Source organism: Rhinopithecus roxellana, chromosome 5, assembly GCF_007565055.1.
Source record: "Rhinopithecus roxellana isolate Shanxi Qingling chromosome 5, ASM756505v1, whole genome shotgun sequence".
In the NCBI taxonomy this organism is placed as follows: Eukaryota; Metazoa; Chordata; class Mammalia; order Primates; family Cercopithecidae; genus Rhinopithecus; species Rhinopithecus roxellana.
Genome location: NC_044553.1, coordinates 116,515,175 through 116,531,155, shown reverse-complemented (window position 1 = coordinate 116,531,155; position 15,981 = coordinate 116,515,175). Strand labels below are relative to the sequence as shown.

At 38.6% G+C, this 15,981-nt stretch overlaps 1 protein-coding gene across 1 annotated transcript in view; it reads right to left on the bottom strand.

The window, feature by feature from the left end:
- Window positions 1–2,911, bottom strand: part of LOC115897409 (cytosolic carboxypeptidase 4-like) — a 243,067-nt gene extending 240,156 nt beyond the window's left edge. The window contains exon 1 of the mRNA XM_030929804.1: window positions 2,783–2,911. Coding sequence (XP_030785664.1) covers window positions 2,783–2,904 — 122 coding nt within the window. The 5' untranslated portion in view covers window positions 2,905–2,911. The remainder of the gene's footprint in view (window positions 1–2,782) is intronic.
- Window positions 2,912–15,981: the final 13,070 nt, after the last annotated feature.

Here is a 15,981-nt window from a genome sequence, read left to right as displayed (position 1 = left end):
ATGAAGCATGAAACCTATTGTCAGAAAACATGATGTCCACAGTGTGCAGCCACACTTTGTCTTCCTGGCTGATCACTCCCAAGGAGTTAATGCTGTCTGTGTGCCTAGGAGAGGATGCAGTACCACATCCTTGCAATTTTTTTTTTTTTTTTTTTTTTTTTTTGAGACAGAGTCTCCCTCTGTCACCCAGGCTGGAGTGCAGTGGCACGATCTTGGCTCACTGCAACCTCCACCTCCTGGGTTCAAGACGGGGTTTCACCATGTTGGTCAGGCTGGTCTTGAATTCCTGACCTCGTGATCACCTGCCTAGGCCTCCCAAAGTGCTGGAATTACAGGTATGAGCCATGACACCCAGCTATTCTTGTATTTCTTTAGGGCAGACCTTTGGAGAAGAGCCCCCGCACCCACCTTGTTATTCATAATTGCTTCCGTGCAACAACAACACAAATCTTCTTGTAGGATGCTGGAAACCCTGTTATATCCAAGGAAGAGGCAGGAGGGGAGGAGGGTGGTAGAGGTCTCCTCTTTAAAACATACACACATTTGTGTTGACAAACATTGGTTATACTCTTTGTATTACAATAAGAATCCTAATACCAACAAAAGTTCTAGGATTCACTCTGCTGATTATTACATCTTAGGATTTAACTTCATTCTTCAGAAACCAATCAAATGGTTCTCAAAAAACCTGCTGACAGTTTGAAACCAGCAGATTTTATAAATGTTCTCTCTGTCATCTTTTTGTGACCATAAGCTTATTGGCTGGAATATTTTTGGGGTCAAGAAATGCTCAGGGTGATCTCCCTCACAACCATGTAGTTTTCAGGTCCTTTTGGCAAGAATCACAATCTGTGTGGTCAACTGCTTCGTGACGAATAGGAAAATATATTACCATACAAATGTCTGGGTGAAATAGGTAGTTTCCCTCCTGCTGATCTCCACCAAACTCCATGCCTGGCAAACTTAATTCTAATCTATTCAAAGTAGACATATTAATCACATCCTGTGTACAGGTATCCTGCCCTTAAGGAGCTGCACCAGCCTAGGAAAGGTCAGAGGTCATGGGAGGACCTCTAGCTTCAATCCCCTTGGTCAGGATGCAATTGAAAAACTAATAGTTGTGTGAAATGGTGTGGAAAGGTGGGAGCAAATAATACTATCTCCTTATAATAACCTATATAGCAGCCATTGTATTTGAAGCCTGACATCAAATTCTTTAGACTTGAATTAGAAAAGGCATTTCTTTGATAGATTTCTTTTTGTTCCAGTTTGCAGGCAACTAATCCTCACTGCATTGGATCAAACAGATGGGCACAATCAATTTGATGAAAGCAAGCAATGACAGTTCTGCTCAATCTTCCCTCAATGAGCAGCAGAGGAGAAAGGGGGAAAAAAGGGAAAGAAGGAAAAAAAAATCCAGGCATGCCTACACCCAAGATAGCTTAGTAAAGGAAAAAATGAAAAGACAAGTTGAAATATGTATGCTGGCAGGTGGAAGTGCTTGCTGTCAGAGGGAGAGTCTGAAAACACCACAATGATGCCAAACACATGAAGCCTTCAGACACTGAGGGGTGTTGAAGGGGCCAGGGCAGGCGGAAGTGGTTGTGATGTCAAAAGAAATCAGCAGCAGCAGCTCTATGGAGGAAAGAGCCCTGCACTTAAATTTAAGTTTCTGTAGTCTATGGTCTATAGCCCAGTGTGGTGAGCAAGTTAATTACTGCATTTAGATAATCAAGTTTCAGAAAACCAGAGCCTTCCAAAGCAGTATTAAGGCATACTGCTACATCTTTCTAGGCTTCACTGGCCATTCGGTAAGAAGTCACACTGCAACAGCCACTCAACAGGAACAGGAGGAAAATTCATGAAAATGAGCTACAAATAAGATGGTCCCAGGATGAATGGCTTTCTCTCTGCCTTTGGACGTGAAGTGCATGACCAGATGCCTCCTCATTTACCAGGAAGCACTTTCCCAACAGCTCAATTTCCCCATCCCTTCTGACACTCAGAGTGTGGGCAATGACTTAGCTGCCTTTGGCTTCTTGGACTCCCCTCCATCCTCTCTCCTCTCATATGCCCATTATTTCTTCCCCTCTTGTCCCCTGAATTTGTTTTGGTCAAGTCTAAAATATTTCTCAATAGGAAAGAGCATCAAAAGGGCTCATTTGGATAACGGTTCTCCTTCCCTTGGCTCATTAACAGTCCCCACGATTCTCAGAGATCCAGCCTTTCCCTGCTGTGGCTGGGAGTCTGGTTCTCTGAGCCAATGCGTTAATCATCTTCAAGTGGTTCCCTTCATCTTCCAAGAAGGAACTATGGTGTTTGAGAATGGGAAGAGAGTAAAACATTTCTTGTCTCCAAGTGCCTAGATATTGCCAATGAGATTGCCATTTTTTTCTGAGTAATGGCTCAAAAACGTTATCTGTATACATATAAACACAGAACTGGCAAATATAAGTGTATGTAGATATCCATGTGTGTCACCAAGCCACATCTTCTTTATCATAAGTAAAATGCGTTACCTAGAAATACGTATAAATACATATAGTTTTAGATTTGCATATATGTGTATGAACAGGCAGCACCCTCTTTATCATCAGTAGGAAAGGATATGTCCCTGGTTTGGGTCATCCAATAGGGCCTAACTGCACCTACCTTTACTTGGCAGTTCTCCCGTATTTTGTCTGTGTAAAGACCCCTAGGTCCACTCAACTTTCATTACTGAGATATTCAGCAATGGAACCACCAAGGTCCAAATTTCTCTGAGCCCTTGGGAGCATCTTACCGCTGGAGGTGCTGGTCCAGAGCCTCCTCCTCAGCACTCAGCAGAGTTGCAGCTCGAGCCAGGAGCTGATGGCTGCAGCTGGCAGATTTGAGCTCCAGGATGAGGAGGCCCAAGCAGAACATGGCTCCCATCTCCTCCAGTTCTCTGGTACCAAACTGTAGACCCTGCCAGTTAAACAAAGCATTAACCATGACAATGTATAATGGGAGCTGAGTGGTGGTGACACATGAAGATTGGGAAGAAGGACTCCTACACACAGGCCTTTTTCAGACAGTGAGAATTAATTCTATTTGTCAGTCACCGTCCATCCTGTTCTGTTGTGTGCATTGTGGATTGGTGGTGATGTCAACATCCAGGGCTCCCCAGAAATACCCCCGTGACAATAATGAGCTGGTAGGGGTTATAAAGGGAAGCGGGGTGCATGGAGATCCAGGAGTCTATCCCCTTCCCACATGATGGTCAAAGCAGCAATGCTTTTATCTGTATTTTTACAAAGGGTTTTTCACTGCTGAAAAAAAGTTCATGAACAATCTTACTAAGAGATGCCTTTTCCTTCCTCTGAATTTATCAGCCAATGGAGAAGAGTAGGGGAAATCTTTCATATATAAATACTGAACACTGAAACTTTAAAAAAAAAAAAAAACAAAAAACAACAGCATTCATTTAGAACCCCCTATTCAGCTGTACTCAGATATCCTTGAAAGCAAAATCATGACATGTACTCTATAGCATAATTCATGAAGAAACAGATAATAATAACAATTGACAAAACTTAATTGATCACTTACTGCATGCCAGAAAACCTTCTGAGCTCTTTGATTTGCATTAACTCAGTGGATCCTTACCAAAGCCCTATGAGGTAGAGATTGTTCTTTTTTTCCATTCCACAGATAAGGAGATGCAGACTTATCAATACAACTAACTTATCCAAGGCCTAGCATCTAGTAAGCACCAGAGGCTAATAAGTAAATTCAGGTTCAACTACTCAACATAAAAAGCTGTGTAGCGACTATAAGAGACTCCACTGTGGTGAGCTAGAAAGTGTGTGGTTTTTGAAGTTAGATCAGACTTAAGTGTGACTCCTGGTTTCACTAGTTTGTAACTGTGTGGGCTTGGGCTCAGTGAATGCTATTTGCCTTGATTTTCTCATCTGTAAAATGGAATCATAATTCTCCCTTTCATACCTAGGCATCTGGTGATAAGGAATATTTCACAGTCACAATATTGATCAAAATTAGCTCAATTTATCTTTCTCTCTTCCTATAAAGATATTTAATACAACAGAATTCAGTGTGGTACCGAGGCCTTCCTGTTTATAAAGTACATTTGACCTAAATAAAAAGTAATCAATAGTGAATCATTTTTTTGCAAATAGATTTTCACAGCCAAATAATAATGATTATGGAGGACAGGAATGGAGCAATAAGAATGCAAGAGGATTGCTAATAAGCACCCCAAGGAGAAACAAAATTCCAAATTGGGAAATTGTAAACCTCACAAAAGAATTCCTGGCTAAAAGCATTAAAAAGGTAGAAAATCCTCAAATTTATTTCAGCTGTTTGAAAATTTGATTCGCTGCATGTTTTGACACCTGTTTTCCTAAAGAAAGGAGACATTACTTCAGAGTTAAGGGAAGTCAGTTCCTCCTTAAGCAACAGCAGCCAGAAGGGAAAGACAGATGTTGAACAAGTTGTTTTTTTTCTTAAGTCAATAGAAAAGATCACTTTTTAAAGAGAGAGAAATCTCAGTCTCTTTTCTAAAGCTCCAAGGTCTGATTCTTTCCCCCACCCCTTTTTCCAGGTTACTTTTATAAAATTCTAGAATGGCTGGCTTGGTTGGAAGAAAGTGAAGGTCACACCCTCCTGCTCAGTCAGCCACCTCACAGATGGCAAAGGAGAAGGCGAGGAAGGGAATGAGAGTAAAACTCTGGCCCTCAGGGGCAGGAGCACTCACATACACATTTGCAACCCCAGCCTCCAGCAGACACATAACAGGTGCTCTGTAGAGGTTAAAAGAAGGAGTCCTTTGGGAAAATAAACCTCAGAGTGTATGGCATACTGGTAGGTTAGGGAGAGTTCATCATACCAGACAACTTCTATACAATAACAGCTAAAATGATAGTACTTTCTAATGTAAAAAAATTTGATGCCCCAGATGATGGCCCACATATTTCAAGTCATGGTTGTCATTGTAACAAGTAGTCCAGAAGACCTTGATTAAAGGAACTGGTACCACTTTATTGGCTGTGGAGACTTGGGCAAGGCCCTTATATTCCATTTTGCACTTCACTATTAATCTCTCTTTACTACTCTATTTTTTTCTTTTTACTCTCACATGGTATAATTTGAGTGTTGTGTTTGTTTTTGATTTGTTTTGTTTTAGAGAAAGGGTCTCGCTCTGTCATCTAAGCTGGAGTTCAGTGGCGCTATCACAGCTCACTGCATCCTTGAACTCCTGGGCTAAATATATTTGTTTATGTAGATGACCTCCTCTCACACCCCATCACTGGTGTGGAAGAGAACTTTTCAAAGGCAAAGACTGAGGAGTATGTTTCTTCCTTTACATCCCTGGCATGGAGCACACACCTGTCAAATGTCATATCCTCAGTATGTGATAAATGGATAAATAATGACTCTAAATGAGTGTACGTGGAGAGGCATGGATGGATTTTTATCTCTGAGATGCATATTGTATCTGTCAAGTAGAACTTGACTTCTCTGGGTTTGGGCATGTGAGTGCCTTTAAATCTTGCTCTCCCATTGTCAAATGTTGTGAGCATTAAAAATAAAACTGATTTTATTTTGGCTCCAGGAGACTTATTCATATCTCTGGATATAAACTGGGAAATTGGTAAATAAAATTTAGAAATTTTGACCTCCACTTTGGTCAGGGTTATCATGGGTACACAGTAGAAAGTTGATGAATAAAACTGGCTCTGGGTATGTTTAAAAGTGAGTATAAATAAAATAGAGATCCAATTCCCTTCTCACCCAGCTCAGATGTCTTAATTAGAAATTTTTTCCACAGATGGTAAAACAAATTCTGACTATAGTGACTTAAACAAGGTTTTATTTTGCACAAAAATAAATTTGAGGGAAAGGTAGAAGGTTCATGGCATATAGGTCCCTATCTCCGCACAGTATTAGTAAGCAAGGCTGACCAGCACAACCCTCTCTGTGTTTTTTAACAGCTTTTCTTGATAACTCACCACAAAAGAAGAATAGTTATGTTAGATATCTGTAAGACAAACATCAGGTCCACAAAAGATGTTTAAATAGCATAAATACTGATAATTGGTGTGCAAAAGAGAACAAACAAGCAAATGTGGGAAAATATCCCATTTCATTATTTAAATAAAAATGCCTTCTACACTCTGCAAACTGATAGACTATTACGTATATAATATATATAATATTCTCTTACTATATAAGTTTGCTTACTCTCTCTCTCTCTCTCTCTCTATATATATATATATATATATGTATATATATATATATATATATATATAGTGCGTGTGTATGTGTCAGAGTTTCGCTCTTGTTGCCCAGGCTGTAGTGCAGTGACATGATCTCAGCTCACTGCAACCTCTGCCTCCTGGGTTCAAGCCATTCTCCTGCCTCAGCCTCCCTTGTTGCTGTGATTACAGATGCCTGCTGCCACGCCCAGCTAATTTTTGTATTTTGAGTAGAAACAGGGCTTCACCACATTGGCCAGACTGGTCTCAAACTCCTGACCTCAGGTGATCCACCCACCTCAGCCTCCCAAAGTGCTGGGATTACAGGCATGAGCCACCGCACCCGGCCTATATTTTAAACTTAATAATACTTAGTGCTGACACTGGCACATGCTGAAACTGGCACATATCAAAATACCTGGTGGAAGTGTAAATCGATTGAGACCTTCAGGGCAGTGGCCCCGTAACATTTGACATGGTAATGTCACTTCAGGGAACCCTTCCTAATAAACTGAACCAAAATAAAAGGGAAGCTATAGGCATAAAAATGTATATTATGACAGTATTATATATAATAATCCAAATTTGAGGGAAATAAAACCATAAGTGTCTAATAGGGGAGTAATGACTAAGGAAATTGTAATGGAATAAATTTGATGGACTACAGGGAAGCTATTAAAATGATAATTATAACAACCATTTAGAATATGAAAAATGCTTATGATTTAAATAAAGTTGAATAAAGTCAAGGTACAAAGCAGGTAGTCATACAATTTATGCCAAAGGTTTAGCAATGAAAGCAGAGGTGATGATCCTCAGACCCCACTCCCCTCCACCCACACTTTCAGATTTTATTGCTATAGTTTGCCAAGAAAACGTAAACATTTCCAGGAGAAGAGGCTCTATAATATCATCAAGAAAATATCCACATAGTTCAGAAATTTTAAAGAATAAGAAATTATTGCAACCTGGAAAAAATGTTTTGAAGGTTATATATGCCTACAAATGAATGGTGGAATTCAGGTTAGCAGTTTGTAAGATCTTCTCTTTATCTTGGATTTTCTGAAGTAGATTTAAATTTATTTTCATTTCTTTTATTTGGGATTTATTAATAGGATAATTAGTATGTTTCAATAATTCTAGAAAATTGTCATCCATGATCTTTTTGAATATTGCCTCTCCCTTATCTCTGTCAAGGAAATCAAAGATAAGTTAATATTTAACGTATGTTTTCTATTTTCCCTTTGTCCTCCACATCTTTTAACCTTACTTTCTTATTTTCTATTTCTTTGTTTCACTGTAGTAAATTCTGATTTTTCTCATATTTTTGTTCCATATTAACAATTCTTTCTTCAACTAGATTGAATCTACTTGTAAACTCATTCATCTCAAAACCATTTCTGAAAAACATATAACCATGGTTATTTTATATTACCATACCCTATTATTCCTGCATATGCAGTGTTTCTGGGCATCATTCATTAGTTTGATTTTTCTGTTGAGTGTCAATAGTATAGGCCTGTTTTCTCAATTATTTTATAATTTTTAAAATTCTAAACTTATTTTTTTTGAATATTAAAGTCTGTTTTTGTAGATTGGTGTTAGTGCTCTTTTCTTCATCTGGAACTTTTGTTTTTCTCCCCTAAGTACTTGAGGACACTGCCAATCAGAAACCACTACAGACAGCATTTTTGGCTTGAGGTTTTTTGGGCTACAGGGACATTTGAATTGTGATTCCAAATCTGCTTGAAGGAGGGCTATGTTTAGAAATTATGAATGAAGACTTTGACTGTTTTTACTGCTCTACCCAAAGCCATGGCCAAGAAAGTCAAATACACCCACATTATCCCTTTGCAGATTGCAGTTTTACTAATTCATTGACCACAGTTGTCATCTCTGGAGGTCCTGGCTTTGTGTGATGGTCCCAAATGAATCCTCAAACCTTGCATGGGTCTCTGTCTTTGTTACAAAATCCAAGTTATAAGTGAATAGGGTTTAGTATCTGCCCCCAAAGTCTTACAACCACCTCTGGTAATCACTTTTTGCAAAACAGAGCATCATTGAATATCCTCTGTAAACATGCACAGAGAAAAGATGTTAAATCTATGAAGAAATATTGCAGATAAAAGGGGGCCACTCTGAAGATACCAAACAAATGTCTTTTTGTGAAATAGATTTACTGCCAGAAATGGGAAAAATCTGGGAAATTTCTTGTTTACATTTTCTAAAAGAAACGAGTATATTGCATTGGTGAAAGTACATTAAAAGGCACAAAAAGGAAACAATAAGAAATTAGAAGTGACAGCACCATTGAGATGAAAATTCAATTTCTAAATTAAAGGCCAAAATAATGAGTTAGACTGTTCAATGTAGAAAATAAAATCTATTACAGAGAAGACAACTTCAAGAAGTTTTCCAATATCTCAAAGGTAGATGATATGAATTGGATATTCGTCCCCTCCAAATCTCATGTTGAAATATGATCCACAATGTTGGAGGTGGGGTCTGGTGGGAGGTGTTTGGGTCATGGGGTTGAATCCCTCATGGATGGCTTGGTACCCTCCCCATGGGAGCGAGTGAATTTTTAGTTCAGGCAAGAGCTGGTTGTTTTAAGTGCCTGGCACCTGCTCCTCTCTCTCTTGCTCCTGTTCTCACCATGTGACATGCCTGCTCCCCCTTCACCTCTGCCATGAGGAAAAGCTCCCCGAGGCCTCACCAGAAGCTGAGCAGATGCTGTGACCATGCTTGTACAGCCTGCAGAACTGTAAGCCAAATAAACCTCTTTTTCTTATAAATTACCCACTCTCAGGTATTCCTTTATAGCAATGCAAAACTGACTAACACAACAGATTAGATAAAAATGATGAGCTAAATATATAAATAGGAATTTTAGAAGAGATTATGAAAAAGCGATATGCTCCCATTCGGAATTTAAAACTCAGATAGTATGGTAGTCATAGCAGAAGCCAAGAAGAAAGAAAAGGAAGGAAAGGAGGTTGAGGAGAAGGAAGAGAGTACTCACCTATGGTACAAAACATATCTGAGTTTACATATCAAACAAGATCTCCAAGTATTTGAAATATAATTAAAGAAAAGAAAGAAAAAAGGATCAAGATCCTTATAAATAACTAAAATTAAACAATCTAATATTTATTCATACTACTAATACCTAAGACAGTGGAGCAAGATACATGTAATTTTGAAGAGAAAGTATTGGTACCTCAAAATGTTATGGGTAGGAGCCTCAGGAAGACAAACCTAGAGAAGGGGAAACATTGAATGCAAACCACATCATCAACAAAAAATAGTTTCATAATTTGTTTTAAATTATTAACATAATCCTAATACCAAAAACTGATTATTGTATTACTAATATATAAACAGGGCAGCAAACCAACCTCATAGATAGATAGATACATAGAAAGCTATATAGATACATAGATACATAGATATCTCAATTTTAAAAAAGTAATTTATGTTCAGAAATATAATATATAAAAAATATAAATGATTTAGAGAGTATTTTTCTAAGAATGGCATGATGATGGTATCATTAGGAAATCTGCTAGTATAGATGTTAACATACCAAACATATCAAGATAAAGGGCAGAGAACAGAAGAAAATAGCAGGAACTTCTAAATGGATGCATCTATGTCTGAAACAAGTCATCTCATATGAGCCCACCAGGATTCTTTGTAAACCTGAGAAGATAGCCTGGCATGGTGTGTGTAAACACAGGCCCCAAGACCCATACTGCTGGGGTTACAGTCCTCGTGCTTGCACTTCTAACTGCAGGGTCCTGGGGAAGCCCTTTGACTTTTTGGTGCTTCGGTTTTCTCATCTATATAATGGAAATAATAATTATAATAATCATAATAATATCTAATTCATGGAGTTGCTGAGATAATTCCATGAATTAATATATAAGTTGAGATCAGTTGTTGGCCCATTGCATATTATATAAGTACTTATTATTATCAATAACAGCAGCAAATGCTTATGTAAAACCAATTGTCAAAATCGTACTTGACATTAACACAGTCCTTGTTAAAACTATCACCAAAACTATGGCCTGCTTTCACCACTGTTATTTACTATATTTGACAAGACCCAGACAATTCAATAAGATAAGAAAAAATGAGTCATACATATTAGAAAAGAAGAATCAGGCCGGGCGCCGTGGCTCAAGCCTGTAATCCCAGCACTTTGGGAGGCCGAGATGGGCGGATCACGAGGTCAGGAGATCGAGACCATCCTGGCTAACACGGTGAAACCCCGTCTCTACTAAAAAATACAAAAAAAAAAACTAGCGGGCGAGGTAGCGGGCGCCTGTAGTCCTAGCTACTCGGGAGGCTGAGGCAGGAGAATGGCGTAAACCCGGGAGGCGGAGCTTGCAGTGAGCTGATATCCGGCCACTGCACTCCAGCCTGGGCGACAGAGCGAGACTCCGTCTCAAAAAAAAAAAAAAAAGGAGAAAAGAAGAATCATATTATCTTTATTTGCAGACTGATTATATCCTAAAACAAACCAAATGAATCAACTGAAAGACAAAATTTATTAGAGATAAGGCAACAGTTGAGTAAATAGTTTACAAATATACAAAAATCCATTGTCTTTGTTTAAACCAGCAAAATAAATTATTAAGTATGATAAAAATTCCATTCACAATAGTTACAGAACTATAAAATACCTGAGAATGAAATTACTAATAAATATCACAAGGGTTATGTGATAAATCCTAGGACCAAGAGACAGCAAGGAACATCTAAATAAATTCTGGGAAAGCAAGGCCCAGGACCATGCAATATGAATTCTCCCCCTATTAGTCTATCAAAGCATAGGAAATCAGAATGCCACTGGGGATTTTCAGACTTGGAAAACAAATTCCCCTCTGGAAGAATACATGGCAAGAATATCTCAGAATAAAAAGTAAAAACTATTAACGAGGGTTTTCCCTTACAAATAAGGAAAAGCTCTTGTACGCGATGATGATGAAATGTTTTGGTACTGATAATAAAACATGGCAGGCAGATCAAAGGAAGACTACAGAAAGCACAAAAATCTTGGGATAAATAAAGGTTTGCAGTTGACAAAGGAGCCCTTCAGGCACCAGGAAAAGGACTACAATAAAGATAAAAACTCAAAAGCAGTTTGTTAATATTTGAGGGAAAAATCTTACCCCAAATATTAAAAAAAAAAAAATTATTTTGATTAAAGAGTTAAATGTTCAAAGAATTTAATGATAAAAAGGATTAGAATATATTAATGTTTTATCATCTCCAAGCCAGGAGAAGGTTTTTCAGTGCATATTTTCAAAGGAAGAAATCATAAAGGAAAATATTAATGATTGGATATATAACATTTGAATATATCTAAATAGCCTGAAGTACCACAAACTAAACTAAAATGGAAACAACAAAATAAACATAATTTCAATAGAGAAAAAAAGTGAATTTGCTTTCATATAAAATGTAAATTAATGTAACAATAAAATACTATGATTCTCTTCTCGTCTCAGGCTTACCCTCAGCCCCAAATCATAATCGTCTGCTGGAAATGGACTGGAAACAGTCACTGTTACATACTAGCATCGGCAAAAGCACATACCACTGCATTCTTTCCAAGGAAAATTTGGAAGTGTATTTCAAAAGCCTTAATAGTGTTTAAACTCTTGGAGTTAACAGTACAAATTTCAGAAATAAATATTAAGGAAATAATCGCAAAATGAGCAACAGAGAAAATCCAAAATGTGCACCGGTTCGGTTTATTACTAGTCAGATAAACTTGAGTGAATTCACACTGTGGAAATGCTGACATCATAATGTATTTCAAATTGGCAACGTCAGGGATATAATCATAATGTAAATTACAATTGACTATAGTGTGCTATATTCTTTATTATCCCAATTTTACTTTAAATTTTTTTTTTTTTTTTGAGATGGAGTCTCGCTCTGTCGCCCAGGCTGGAGTGCAGTGGCCGGATCTCAGCTCACTGCAAGCTCTGCCTCCCGGGTTTATGCCATTCTCCTGCCTCAGCCTCCCGAGTAGCTGGGACTACAGGCACCCGCCACCTCGCCCGGCTAGTTTTTTGTATTTTTTAGTAGAGACAGGGTTTCACCATGTTAGCCAGGATGGTCTCGATCTCCTGACCTCGTGATCCGCCCATCTCGGCCTCCCAAAGTGCTGGGATTACAGGCTTGAGCCACCGCGCCCGGCCTACTTTAAATTTTTAAAATGATATATGGGTATAAAAATGTTAACTGGTTAAAAATGCATGATGAGGTTGCATGATTTAAATATTTTCTTTGTGCATTTTCCTTATTTTTTTTAAATCCACAAATTACGTAATTGCTTTTGCTAGTCATTCTTTCCTTCGGCAATGCATGTAAGCCTGAAAGAAGTATAGCTGAATTAAGATGTTATTTTATGTAATATGTGATTTTAAATCTATAAATAAAATTAAATTTAAAATTAACTTTCATAAATCATTAAATTTAAATTTAATATTTTAATTTAAATGCTCAGTAACAAAAGGCAAAGGAATAAGCTGGTTAGGCCTATCTAGTTTCTAAGGTTCCTACTTTTTCCTTCCCATGAACTACCTGGTATCACCTAGATTCCCCTTAACTTTTTTGGGTTCACTAGGCTTGGGTCTACTTGGCAGGGGAGGTAAACACCCAATGAAAAGGTCTGGTGAAGAAATAGCAATGAGACATCTATTTCCTTAGTATTGTCCCTCCAAACATTCTCAGAACCTTTACAAAGAGCCAGCATGAGTTGAAAGACAGTGACTTTTGGAGTTTTAAACAGGTTTGGAGAGGCTCTGAACTTGAATTAAGTGTGTATATTCCCTGCGTCAACACGCATCCAACAGAGAATTTAAAACTGAGTCAATCCAGCCATGCAGATCTGTGAACTCTAATAGGTAGCAGAGAAGAAAGCATGAGGACTGGTGGATGGGCTCTGTGGCTTCTCCACTTATCGACCTGATCAAATGGACTCTAATGCTTTCATGCTGAGGACTGGATCAATCACTAAGCATGTTGGTGTCTCTGCCAGATTTCATCTGATGGGCTCCTCTGCACAAAGCCCCCTCTGTGTGTGTCCTTTCAGCCCAGGTTTCCTAATCCATTACTGACAATTGTTTCCTTAGTAACTGCAAAAAAGGCCATATATTCACTGGCATAGCAGGGCTGAAGGTGTGGGCTAGACTTCAAACGTGTCCTTCATTTCTATGCTGGACCTTCCTTTGGGTCTTTTATCGGTGAAATTGTCCCTACACCATGAATGGCCACAGCAGACAGCTAGACCCTCTGTGATTACATGTCCATGTCTTTCTTGAGGATGCATAGAGAGGGTAAATGTGAATCAGAGGCTGTATCATTAGATAGCTTAGAGTCTGATCAAGCCAAACTCTGTTTTTTTAGATGCATAAACTGCATTTAAAAAGTTATGTAATTAAGTAGCACTAGAGCCAGAGTGACAGAAATAGTCCCCTGACTCTACTAAATTGTCCATTTCAATAGAGGCTTTACACTTCATGTATTTGTTTACCAAGAGCTTTTGCAGATCTGGAGACTAGCCTTTCTCATAAATTATGTTCCCCCTAAGTTCTGCTGTTCCAGATTCCCTCTCTCTTTTCTCATGTCTTCACCAAAAAACTCTATGGCACCAGAGACATGCACAAGCCCAGTATTGTGCAGTAACAGCCTGCCTCCCTCCCCTTCACTGTTGTGACCACTGTCCCCTGTACTCATCTTCTCTGGCCCTTTGCTCTCTGAGCTCCACACCCTGGCTTCTGAAACCTACCTGCAGCTACCTTGTGTGGTGACTAGCAGGAGTAATCTCTCTAAACCTGGGTCTCTATGGGTTCTCTCAGACCTAATTTTGCACTTTCCTTCTAAAACCACAGATCGAGGGAAGGAGAAAGGTGCTGCTGTCCCCATGGTTACATACATCATTTTGAGAAGCTAAAATGAAAAGGACAATGACCAATTAGAACAGAAGCTGGCCACAGCAATGGAGCTGAGTTTTGCTTTGTTTGGCTTTAACCCTTCAGTTTCTGAATCTCAATAAAGTCCTGGGGGATCATGGAAGAAGTGTGGGGAAGAACAGGATAGTGAAGTAGTGGGTAGGGGATTTGCTTGGTGGGCGTGAGCGGGGCCATTAACCCACAGGTGTGGAAGTCTTGTCTATACTATCAATTGGTATAGTCACGCCAGTGAAAACCAGTGGAATATCAATCCTAACCTTTACTTAGACCTCCAAGCCCTACAGCAGCTCATTCAAGTCCATCCAGTATTCTTGGAAGATGATGGGGATAAGACACAAATCAAAACTATTTTCAAAAAGGTGAAAAAATATTAATATGAAGCTGTACCTCCCTAATCTTCCATATGGTGTCTGCCAAGACAGTGGTCCACTAGGCATATCTTCACTGGTCATGCTGAATAGCTAGTAGTTTTTGTTGGGTAAGAGGACCATCATAGTCAAGTTCAGGGCTACACAAAGTGTGGTCTGCAGATTAGCATTTGCCTATGAAATAGTTATGAACTTTTATTTGTGATAAAATAAGAAGCCTAAGCCAGAATATAAATCAATCATGTAACTAAGCATCTGTTTTTAGTTCAGCTGATTTTGTCAATGAAGGGGGCACTGGGATCGTGAGTACAAGCTCCTTGTATCATTGTAGCAGCCAATGAATCAACAGCTCATAGACCAGATACTTTGAGTAGTACTGCTCCAAAATACACTCCCCAACAAGATCTCTCTACTTTAAGTAGCAAAAAGGGAGTATTTTGGTAGTCACCTCTCTGGGATCTAAATTCCAACTTTCTGTCCAAATGACCACTTTCGAGTTACATAAGCTCTTTAAGCTCAATGTCCTCTTCTTAAAAATGGGAAAATAGTATCTACCGCTTAAGTGCTTCTATAAAGATTAAATGAGATATAAAGTGCACATGCCTTGCATGGAGGCACAGAGTAAATGCTCCATAAAAGTGAATTTTTTCAGACACTTTTTACCTATGCAATATGTAATATTACACACAGAGGCATAGCAGAATCTGCACAGATCACAAATATGTGTGTTTGTGTGTGTGCACATTTATAGGGATATATAAATGCCACTCATCTTTGCTTAGTTTTGCTTCTCTTTTTTTCAGCTGAAATCTTTATTTTTCTCCAATTTTACCTGGTCATTTGATGTGGATAAAACACAGAAAGGCCAAGTATTCAGAACTGACATTCAAGGGAAGTCAGAGCTTTTATTCCTCTACATAATTGAAGTTGTTGAATGAGGTAAGATAAAAGATTAGTATTTCCATTATACATAATTTATATGGAAAGTGGAAGTTGAATTGAAGAAAGAAAATTTAGAGCTTAGGGCAGAGAATAGAGAAATTGTCCCCAAAAAGATTCATTTGACTAGTCAGATAAATTGGGCAGAACATGAGATGAAGTAATGTGACATTCTCAGAGCCACGAGAGTAACTTGGTATGGAGCCCTGTACTTGGATGAGATCTTAGCATGGTCACCACGCTTAGAACCATCTCTCAGCTCCCTACCTCCAGTTTCTCTGTTTGCTTGCTGTAGCAAAAAGGCTTTTAACTGGGTTTCACTGACCAATGAGGGTCCATGGATGTTGGTAATTCTCCTATTATTGCATGTAAATTTGTGCGTGGGTATCTCTTTAAGAGGTGTCCTTGGCTTCATAAAGAATTACAGTGTTCTTATAACTATTT